The sequence below is a fragment of the Uloborus diversus genome, unplaced genomic scaffold (assembly GCF_026930045.1).
Source record: "Uloborus diversus isolate 005 unplaced genomic scaffold, Udiv.v.3.1 scaffold_174, whole genome shotgun sequence".
NCBI lineage: Eukaryota > Metazoa > Arthropoda > Arachnida > Araneae > Uloboridae > Uloborus > Uloborus diversus.
In genome coordinates, this window is record NW_026558323.1 from 1 (window position 1) to 12,093 (window position 12,093).

At 31.4% G+C, this 12,093-nt stretch overlaps 1 protein-coding gene across 1 annotated transcript; it reads left to right on the top strand.

Annotated features, from left to right (window-relative positions):
• The first annotated feature begins 10,033 nt into the window (after positions 1-10,033).
• On the top strand, positions 10,034-11,452 carry LOC129233117 (chloride intracellular channel exl-1-like). Its single transcript, XM_054867177.1, has one exon. It carries the CDS (start codon positions 10,387-10,389, stop codon positions 11,104-11,106), a length of 720 nt encoding a protein of 239 aa, XP_054723152.1. The 5' UTR covers positions 10,034-10,386; the 3' UTR covers positions 11,107-11,452.
• Positions 11,453-12,093: the final 641 nt, after the last annotated feature.

Consider the following 12,093-nt stretch of genomic DNA (forward strand, 5'->3'; position numbering starts at 1 on the left):
TTAGTGAATGAAAAAATATCAGTGTATGCTTCAGAAACTAATAAATTATTCTTATTTGTCTTTATCATATAAATTCAAACAAAATAAAAATACAGTTGGCTCTGTTTAACGACTTTCAAGGGACCACAAAAAATCGTCCTTAAGTAGAAATTGTCCTTAAATAGAGTGCTTTTAAAACTATAGTGGGCCATCTGGGATTGTGAAAAGTCGTCGTTAAATAGAGAAAGTCGTTAAATAGAGGGTCGTTAAACAGAGAGCCAACTGTATAGTGAATGCAATACAAATGATGTTTAAATGTCTAATAAATGTTTAATAAATAGGGCCGAATAGTAATGAATGGGACAAAAATTGAATAAGTCAATACTAAGTTTCCAATAATAAACTTACTTCATAAAAACATTGTCCTTTGGTGTCATTAGCGCATCTAATCACCCATGTAACTTGACAGTATATGCTTTCATCAAAGTAAAGCCAAGTTTTTCAGTAAATTCATTTTTCTAAACCAAATATTTCAGCTGGTCACAAGGATCAGTTTTGCGAGCTGCATGTTGGGCACTACTGTTTTAGAGTATTAGAATTCCCCTATTTCTATGTTCTACTGCCTGACTAAAATCTTCATTTTCTAAAGCCTTCAACATAATAAGATAAAACTCTGGTAAATTTAATAATGAGTTTTTTACAAGTAGCTGAAACGAACTCGGATGCAATTGAATTACACTTTTTGAAGGGGAGTGACAAAAATCAAGAATATGCAAATTCGCTACTACAAAACACAAAACATAAGAAGTGCTGAAAATAATGGTTAATTCAAAATTAGTGACGCCCCAGTAGTAAAGTCACATTACAAAAAAAGAGGCGAGCGGCTGTTACAGAAGCAGATGAAATTGGATTTCAAAACTCGGATTTGTTTTTGAGACGTTCAATTTATATGCAATATTACTAAATCACTCAATATTTCCAGCGCTCTTTTAGCTATTGTTACTTTCTTACTACCCAAGACATTTTTCCATGACTTAAAATAAATTTCCATGACTTTTAATGAAAATATCAATTTTCCATGACTTTTCCAGGTCTGAAACTTGTATATTTTTTTTCCATGACTTTCCAGGATTTCCATGACCCGTACGAACCCTGTACAAGTACGTAGTATATCTACATCAAGAAAGAATCAAAGAAAAACTGTATCATAGCACTTACCGTCAGCTGAATGATGAGATAGAGAATTATATTAAAAATATAAAATTAATTCTAACAACTATTATTAAGAGCAAGACATATGGGCTGTACTGTTAGTAGTGCTACATAATTAAACACAAATTGTAAGTAATAGAGGGACGACTTGTTGGGGGAAGTCGATCGTTGGGGGGAGTAACCCCCAATATTGGTGTTGACAGTTAAAAGAAAAAGAAATTTGCTTACTTTTACCCCCAGAAACGCATTTCTCTTTTCGCTGACCATCCCACCAGTCAGAGAAAAATTTCTTTCCAACGGAACATAAGTTGCCATCACTATCAATTACTCTAAAGCAACTTTTACCAGTTCTGAATTTTTAACGTTATAATTTTCACCCCGTAGTGATGTAGTATAAGATTTTCCTTTATTTTAAGAACTGGAGCCTTGAAATCGACTGCACAGACTTCCTGTGCTGAGTTCTTCCAATAGCTTTGACCTCTTCCTCACACTACACAGTTAAATTGATCTTATAAAATGCGTGCAAAAAATGATTTTTTTTTAAAATGCAATTCCATAAGTAAACTTAATTACCTAGCGAGAGAATTGGAGCGAATTTCATTATGGTTTTCAATTAAAATGCAAAAACATCAACATGGAAAAAGCATCGAAACCAAAACGTCGATCTTCCAAAACCATCGAAAGTAAATCGATGTCGATGTCTTGAAAAAATCGATATATTTTAACAAAAACTTCGATGTTTCCAAGACATCGAAAACGATGTCGCACACCCAGCTTGTATCTTCTAGTACGTTCACGCTAGAGATGGCGGCTTAACAAGGTATGTAAACCTCTTCATTTAACCCTCACATATGTAAAATTTCGTTTCATTACAACAACTACTTCTTGATGCGTCGATTTTTTTTTTGTTGCAAGTATTTCCCGTTGCCAAAAATACAATTTATTAAGTGCACTTTACAATGAAAATAAAAGCAAAAAATCTCAACAATAATTATTTTTCAGCAAAAAAAAAAAAAAAAAAAACAGGGCTACGGATTTCGGTTACGTGAAGTTCTTGTAAATCGTTTTCGTTACAAATCGTTTCATTAAAATGAGAAGGTAGGTATTGGAAGTAAAAGATAAAGTAAAAAGAAAAAATATAACGGTGCAAAAAAATTCATTGCCTCTTTCTTTCTGAAGTCCGGTTAATAATATAGTACATACATAGTCCTATTTTTACTTGGTCAAAAATGCTCATTACGAAAAAGCTTTACTAACAGCGGTTTAATTGATTTATTTCCCCAATATACTAAGTATCAATAGAAGCAAATTAATTTCTATTTTTTTCTAAAAAACATTGAAGATCTGCCAGAAGGCGATATTCTTTACAAATTATCAAAAGGTTGCCAGAAATGTTGCTAGCTTTCGCCAAATCTATTTTCTGTGTGCATCCAAAAGTTCGTTGCTTTTATAATTCTTTCAGGTAATTTTTTTTTCATATAGATTGAAGTAAAGTTCTATTCCTTGTCTTTTGAATAAATGTTTCAAATTGTGATGACTTTACAACCAAGCACAAGGTTGGGAATTAATTTGGTTACCCGTCTAAAAGTGTTTTTAGCCTTTCAGAATGAACTGTTTGGTATCACTTAGCTAAACTGTTCTTTGTGTTTACAAGTCATACAAGTCTGGTTATTTATTTATTTATTATGTTAGTTTTTAAAAATTTGAAAGAGAAAGCTTAAAAATGTTTTTAACGGCATTTTATGCTAACATACTGTTTACTTATTTGAAATATGTCTTTAAAGACTTTTTTATGTTCTTCATTTATTCTTTCTTTTTAAAATGCGATGTTTTTAAACTGTCCCGACTTTGAACTTTGTGATCTACTTGCTGCATTTAATTTTATGTCACACGTAAGTTTTCTATTTCTGCATGGAGTGAATCTTTTTGATACTTGTTAATTTCTTAATCATTTGCTCGTTCTGAAATTTTGTTAATGCATATTCATATGTTTATCCTCAATGTTTATGATGCAGTATTCTACGACCACTATCATTTATTTCGTGTCGTTCTGGAATAGCGGAGTTCTTACTGAAAGCCTCGTCTTTAACCTAAACATTTTGTTTTTAAACCATTGATGTTTTAATCCACAGTTCTATGTTTATATTAATCATTTTAAAATAAAAACAACAAAGCAAGTGTTTTAAAGCAGAATCATTTGCATTTTAATTCATTTTTTTAGATTATATTTGACTTATTTTCGTTGAAATAATATTTGCTTTGTGCGAGTAATTCACAAAACGAAAGATAGTGGCTGCCAGAATATTTAATCAAAATTGTCGCCAAGAAAAACACGTGAGTTATTGTATTGCTACTGGGGGGCAAAGTCGCTATGTTTGGCTAAAATTTGCCAATCTGGCTACTTTTGATCTCCCTTTCCTAGAGATAATTAAAAAACATTAGCAGCTTTGTACGATTTTTGGGTAGCCATGACCCCTTCCCCCCTTGTTGGCCCCCTGGAGTGGTGCATCTGTTCCACTATAGGAATGTGAAAAATCTCAATGTTAAAAATAAAAAGGAAAGAAATTTAAAAACTATTTAGTATTTGCTGAAATTTTAGAAAATTTCTTGTTGCTTCAGTATAACAACAAATCATGAAATATGCGTTCATCTTAATAATACTCATTGAAAACATTTTTTTTTTTCAATTCGAGCTGCAGTCTAGTTGTCTCAGATTTATGACCATTTAGCTTCTAAATAGTATACATAGGGGGGGGGGGGGAGCCGGGATCAAAAACATGAAATAATAAACATTAGGTAATATAAAATTCATCAAGCAGACTAGATAAAAAATAAGACTTTTTGCTGTGCTTCAAAAATTTTAATTAATCTTGATTGTGGATGTTTGTGACAAACATGCAATGATGATGTCTAAAAATAGCTCTTGATTTTTTTGTAAAATGCATCAGTTGAAAATGATATTTTTGCGTGTATTGGTTTGTTTATTTAAGCAATATATTTTTTTGCTTGCTAACATGGACGCTAGCAGGGGATGCAAGGTCACTTGTACCTCGTAGCTCCCTGGCTTTAAAAAAAAAAAAGAAAAAAAAAAACTTTTCTAATTCAAAAAAAAAAATTATTTGATATTTTTAAAGTATTTAAAAAATATTATTTATACTAAAGAAATTAAATTCATTTTGAACAAGGAACAAGCTTCAAAATTCTTAAACTGCAAAGTAAATCATCACGAAAAAATATTATACTCACTAGGAGGCTTTGCCCCCTGCTCGTTTCGTTCGCCGGCCTCCGTTCGCCCCGCCTGTGACGGGTGACAGTTGATAATTTTAGTGATTTTTCTCCGAAATGTCCGGCCCCTTAAGATTTTAAAGGGGGTGAAACAAGGCGGAATCACTTTCTCTGGATTTCCTATATCCAATGGTACCAGTATTGATTTGGTAGGACATACAATGTGCGAAGGAGATAGGATTACAGACAAACACAGATGCCCACAGGTTTTGATAGTATTGATGTTTTTTGTGTCTACGAGCGCCGGCAAGGGGGTACACTGTCGCCCCCTGTCATTTACAAATAAAATGAAATTATTTAGAAAAAGTAACTAATACTTCTTAATATTAAACACCTAATTACAAAATAATTAATGTAAAATAAGTAAAATTAAATTCATTTCAAGCAAAGGAAAAAAAAGAACAAGTGCATCACTAATTACTAAAAATAATAATCTCATGTTTATATCCATGAATTCAGGCAGGGGATGCTATACTTTCACACCGTGACTTTTAAAAATCAACTTTGATTAATTAAACAGGGATAAACTACAAAATATTTTTAATAACTACAAAATACATCTCGAAAGCCATTAATCTTCTGTTTATGTCCACTAGCGCCGGTAGGAGTGCAAGGGAGTGCATTCTCTTACCCCTTGGCTTATGAAAATAAAATAAATTGAACATGGCAGGACTACAAAATGCTTTTTAAAAACAAAATGTACTAAGTAACCATAAAAAATATTCTTCCCATTTTTGCGTGCATGATCGTAGACAGGGCCTGCAAGAGATGCATTTTCTTTCACTGGCTTTCAAAAATAAAATAAAATAAATTTTTAAAAGTAATATTCACTTAATATTTTAATATTTTCTTCTCTTTAAATAAGTTCTTATTCATTTTAAATAAAGCACTTATTAATTTTAAATAAGTGAAATTAATTTTTAGAAGGACGAATTACAAAAATATTGTGATCCGAGAGAAAAAAAAAACCTATAAGTATTTATCTCAGAACTTGCTTTAAAACAAATGAAATTTTAGAAAAATTAAAAAATAAATAAAATAAAAAAAAAAAGAAAAAAAAATTAAACATGTAAAAAAACCTTGTACATTTTTTTTTTTTTTTTGAATAATGATTTTCATGCGAAAACCCTGCATTGCATGTGATTCTGCCGCGGCATCCATGTGCGCAAAAATCCAAAGAAACGTATGCAATTCTTTTTATTGATTTAATTTTCTTATGGTGTCAATTTGTAGCTCCAAATTTTACCTTTAGCCTTTTGTTTGTGTGTGTATATTATTTCTTGTTTTTTATCTGACTTATTCGGGAAACTAAAAATTAAAGTGAAAAGTTAGAAGGGGAAAAAATAAATAAAGGGATAAAACAATAAATTGTAAAAGTATGTTTAATTTCCTGGAATCTTTGAAAATGAAAAATATTGAAAAAAAAAAACTTTAAATAATAATTATTTAATAAAATCGATTGTAAATAGTAGTTTAAAAATGAGCGTTTGATTAGGTTTGTATTTTTTTCTCCCTAATACAGTAGAACCCCTAAAACTCGACCTAATGTGGACCGAATGATGGCCGAGTTTGTGAAAATGCCGAGTTATCGGGAGTGTGTGCGTAGCTAAAGCCCTCGATCCGTCTCTTTAAGTGGCGACACGCTCCAGCGTCCGCCATTTTGTGTCGTTCCGTAACTTTCTCCCTATCTCAACAGTAGAAAAATGCAGAGTTTCACTCATTAAAAAGTATATTTTTATCAACGAATGTTTGCAGATTTTTGACCGTAACTTATGTAACTGATAATAAACATACAAAAATGTTGAATTTCACCTTAGTAAAAATATTTTTTTATTATTATTATTAAACCGAATATTAGTAAAAAGGTGTTTTGAAGAAATTCTCGACTATTTTTAAGAGCAATTTCTTTTTTCCCCCCCCCATATAGACTTTCTGAGTTTACAAATCACTTGAAGTGTTTTTAAATATGCGTTTTATTATTAGAAAGTTGGTGTAGTAGAAACAGGGGCGGATACAGAAAAATATCTCGGAGGGGACCCGGGAAATTGAATAGCACAGCCTCCTTCCCCCTGACACATACGGTGTTTCATAACAAAGTTTTCATTACTTTATCTTAAAATGTCTTTTTTTAAAATTTTTTAGGATCCCTTAAGCTAATGACTCCACTTCTAAGAACATACATATTATGTACCCAATATACTTTGAATGTGGACGTAAAACATCTTTAACGTTTCAAGCCAATTAAATACTAAAACCATAATAATGTTACCGAAATGCTATACAATTTAGCGGTTTTAATATTAGGAACAATGTCGTAATGATTATAACACGAGAGGTAAGGTTATTCAATAAAAAAATATACCCATACCATCATTTGAGGTTTTAATATTATTTTACAGTATTTTAACTATAAAATATTATTTCATTAAGAAAATCATAGCTATTAAACCATATAAGTTGTACCCTGAAAAATTCAGGACAATTTCTGTGTGGATTTCGAAGCAGTTGCTGATTGTTCTTGAAGCCCATGATACAGTTGAGATAACATATTCATATTACATTACCGCCTCCATTAATATCATGGTTTTCTCAACAAAACTACGATATGATTTTTTTTCATTTTGTATTTTTTATAAGCTGAAAAAGAAAAAGCTATTATTTCGCAAACAGCTTCCTGGATCAAAATAATTCTTTTTAGGCACGCCTGCACATTTTTTGAAGAATGTTAGTTATTGATTCCATCAAAGAAAAATTAATGGACGAATCGCGATATTACGTTCCCTTGAATTCTAAACCAGCAAATTAAATGTATAATTTGTATTCTGCCATCTAGGACTTCAGTATGACTTCTTTAACAAACAAAAATGCTATTATTCAAAATGTGCTCTATGTGTGTGTTTTTGTGTTCTATTTAATTAACTACATAAAAAAAACGCTATGGAGAAGTCAATTAAAAAATAGTGAATAAAATATTTAAATAAATTCATCCTTTTGGGGGGGGGGGCACGGACCTTCCCCCCTTAAATCCCACTACTGAGTAGAACAGTAGTGAGCTAAATTAATTATGTCCATAAATTATTTGTGGGCAACAGTTTGAACTTATTCATGCAAAGCAGTATCATTTATATTACTAATGTGTGTAGTTTTCTTTTTTTTTACCAGCACTTTCTTGTTTCTCATGACGATTTTACATTAAAAAATGCCTTTCATTTAAACCTGATTTTTAAGGATACTACTAGTTCTTAAAAATTCAACGAACTGATAATAAAATGTAAACCAATTTTAAATCAATATTAAAAAAATTAATAATAATTGAAATATTTGATACCAATAGGAATTCAAATAAAAGAGTGCAGATTACATCTGTGACGAACTGTTATAAATAGTAATAATGAATTTGTAAATTAACAGATACTGGGATAAATTATATATATATATATATATATATATATATATATATATATATATATATATATATATATATATATATATATATATATATATATATATATATATATATATATATATATATATATATATATATTATTAAAAAAGTTTTCACATCAAAATAAAAATTAAACGAAAACTGATTTTTTTTTCCGGGGAAAAAAAAAAAAAATCTTTACATAATTATATAATTTGGCTTGAGTTACATGTTACTGTAATCTCAAAGAAGCTTAATTTTTTTAATGAATAATTTCATACTTTTAATATTTTTATTTTTTACGCGCAAAATAGATAAATAATTAACTTGGCAACACACTGAAACTCATGGCTATGACACAATTAAAAGTAAAACGACGTGTTCTTAAGATAAGTTTGCTACAGTTATTGAGACATTTTGAAACAATAGAAAATTTACATTAAAAATAAATAAAATAACTAGTATATTTAAATTTTGGTGGTTTTGTTATCTTAAACTCAGAAAAAATCAGTTTTGAAAACAGGGCAAATATTTTACTACTGCTAGCAATTTATTAGATGCCGTTACATAATTGAGCTTTACAATATTTGAAGGAACTATTTTATGATGATTTTTAGTGAATGTCCTTATTATCCCATGAAAATTAACAAACCATCAGACAGTTTCATGAAAAGTAAAAATATATTACAATTTCAACAAGAGTTTCATAAAGTATCTGAAATTGCGCAGCAGTATTGATGAAAACATTTAAAATACATAAATAATCTTTCAATGTACTTTGATATAGTAATTTTGAACTGTTAGAACATCTTAATGCATTACACCAAGGCATCTTAACATTAAAGATAGCGTTTGGTGGAAAATACGTATAGCAAAGAGAAAATATCTAGTATTCCGCACAGTGAAATCACACAGGCAACGACACAAAATGGCGGACTGAACCCACGTGACTGCCCGCCTCCAATCGCAGTCGAAAGCGGCGCGCAGTGCATGGATCAAAGTGTGTCGCCACTTAAGAGACGGATCCAGGGCTTTATGCGTAGCAAGTAGTAGAAGATTGAAAATTCCAAGAGTCGGAGTCTGTCATTTTTCCTCAATCAAAGCCGCAACACTGCCAGTGCTTGCGGAATCGTAGTCGGAGTGGAAAGCTCATTTCCCAGAGTCGGAGTCGGTTATTTGCCTCCGACTCCGCAGCCCTGGTCATACGTGTGAATTAATTATCTAATTGGACACAACTTTTCTTGTTAGAGCGATCTTCACCAGGGCACATTTCAAAAAATTTCGTGCTGTTCAAAACCTTAAAAGAGTACCATGTGTCACAGAAAATACTTGATTCCTAAACAACGTAATCAAACAAACCGATTTCGTTTGGAATTTTTTTTTTCCCTCTGAAATAACATTTAAATCCTCGGATACGGTAAGCATAAAATATATTTAGAAATCCGATAGAAAAGAAACTAATCAACTTTTTTTTTTTTTTTTTTTTTACATTCATATTGTTCTGGAATTGAGAAATTTATGTCGAAAAAATAAAAATATTTAACACGAATTCAAATCTTCAAATGTGGTGCTCTTAAAAATTAGCTACTTGGAATGTAATCTTAGGTGAGGAGAGATAAAAAATGAAAAAGAGGGAAAAGAGAAAAAAAGAGGGAAAGAGATAAAAAATGAAAAATGCACCAGAAATATTTTTTAACAAAACATCTCTCAGTTATTTGTACGGTCAGGTCAGGTTGAAGGTGCATCTGTTACAAATGCTAAGTTTTGTTTCAGAACGCACTTTTGTGATAACAAAAAATGTTTTCGTTTTCTCATACGCACGGGCCCCTTTTTTTAGTCTTCCATATCAGTTGCTCAAGGCGGGGAGAAAAAACCGAATGCTTAAAGCAAAGATGAAAAGAATTAGCAGACGTTTATGACACTCATGTGCTGCTGCTTTACATCTAGTGTAAACCATTCTGTGGGGCTGCTGCCAAGTTTTGAAGAACTTTAACTCTCCCGACACAAACACTCTCAAAATAAAATCAGAGGAAAACCTTCTCAACGGCAAAGGAGGAGCTCGAAATCCCTGCCAAAAAAGATATTTTTGGGAAACGTGTTTGAGAAGGGTGGTTTTTACGCGCAAAGCTCTTTGGGAGAAATGAATGCTGGTAGTCAGTCCCTCTTTTTGCCACTCTCACTGCTTTACTGCTCTCTTGAGGTATAAGTTACACAAACATTTCTTGCTTATGGGTGCGATATCTGCCTTCCCAAATCGTTAACAGATGCGATAATAGTTCCGTCATGAATTTTGCTTCAATTTGCTCATATCATTAGATGGTTTAGTGATTGGTATTTAGAATAACAATTTATGCATTGCTAAACCATCTTTAGTCGTTTATAGTGCTATATTTTCGGAAAAATAAGTTGATGGACCATTTTTCAATTCCAGAGGCTGCTTTGTAATGTAATTCTATGTTAATATCATTCTTGAGTGAATCTTTACCATGAGTTCCATGCCGGAAGTCCTGCTTTTCGTAAAGGCCGGACATGACGGGAAAAAGTATGGAGCATGTCCTTTTTGCCATCGAATCTTCATGATTTTGCTTCTGAAGTCTGGCCAGGAACAGCTGCAGTTCAAAGTCGCCACGGTGAATCTCGCCAAACCTCCAAGTGTGTTCCACAAACTGACCCTGAGGCGTGTTCCAGCTCTGGTGCATGGAGATACTTCCTTGGACAACATAGACGAGGTTATTCAGTACTTGGATGATACTTTCCCGACCAATCAGCTCCAGTACGACAACGCCGATGCGGACATGTACTGTGCGGACGTGTTCCAGAAGTTCTGTTTCTACGTTAAAGATGTGTCCAAAGATGCGTCACAGCTGGAGGCTGAACTTGGAAAGATCGATAGTTATTTACAAACTTGCAAAACCAAATATCTTTGTGGAGACCATTTAACGCATCTAGACTGTGAGATCTTGCCTAAACTGCACCAGATCAGAATAGCAGCGAAAGCTTTGAAAGGATTTGACATACCTGCACAATTCAAGAATCTGTTTACGTATTTGAACAATGCATATAAAAATGATGTGTTCGTAAAGTCTTGTCCATCTGATCAGGAGATTATTATTCATTGGGCTGATAAACCTGAAACTCCCAATTTAAGCATGGAAGAAAGGGCTAAATTAACTAGGGAAGAACCACAATTTTCTTTAGTATGCTAATAATAAATAAAAAAATAATAATTTAATATTAGATCATAATAGTTAAATGTTTATGTTATTTAAAGCCATTATTGGAGATCTTGACTTTTAACTTTTGAATATTTAAGTCTTGACGTAATTTTAGGTCGAAATATTTTTTATGAATTTAGTTTTTCCTCTGATTGTCTATTAAAACAGTATGTTTGTTTTAGTGTAGTAGATTTAAAGAGCAAAAATGTATGCTTATTTTATGATTTAAGCCTACTTCTAAGTAGTATTTTAAAGAAATTAATTTTATCAATGCTATTTATACTTCTAAAGAGATTTTTTTTTGTGCACTACGACAATATTGTTATTTATGATGCTTCGAGAAAAGATTATTGTGATAATAAATTAACTTATATACGGGATGCTTTATGTGTGGATTTTTAAATACAATGTGGACTTCAACGTTGCATCGGATATCAGATTAGTTATTTTATGCACAATGGAGGTTATTCAAGTATTTTGCTTCAGATTATCATATAGCTGCAGCAGTAGGAAATTAGATCCATAAGGAAGCTACGAAATGCAAGGTAAGTGTTCTAAAATAGTTTGAATAAAACATCTTAATCTAAAAATCCTTTTTAAAGAAAATGAAAAAAAGAAAAAAAAAAAAGTTAACATTTGAAAATTTCTTTTTGTATTTTATTCTGATTTTTATGCTTGAAATTACTCCTGCAGTAAAAAAAATATTGTCATGTTGGTAAACTTTATTTTATGCTACTTCAATTTCTTGGGTATGTTTTAACTTTGGCCTTCTCTGCACTTAAATGGGAAGTTCACAGGGTTCGTTGATTTAAATCGGCTTGATTTACACCATGATTTAAATTAAGCGATTAAAAAAATATTGATTTAAATCAATTGATATGAATCAGGTAATTTTTTGAAAACAAAATAATTGATTAAAATCAGTAGATTTTATTTTTATAAAATAATTTTTGCAGTTTTAGAATGTGTTGCTCAAAA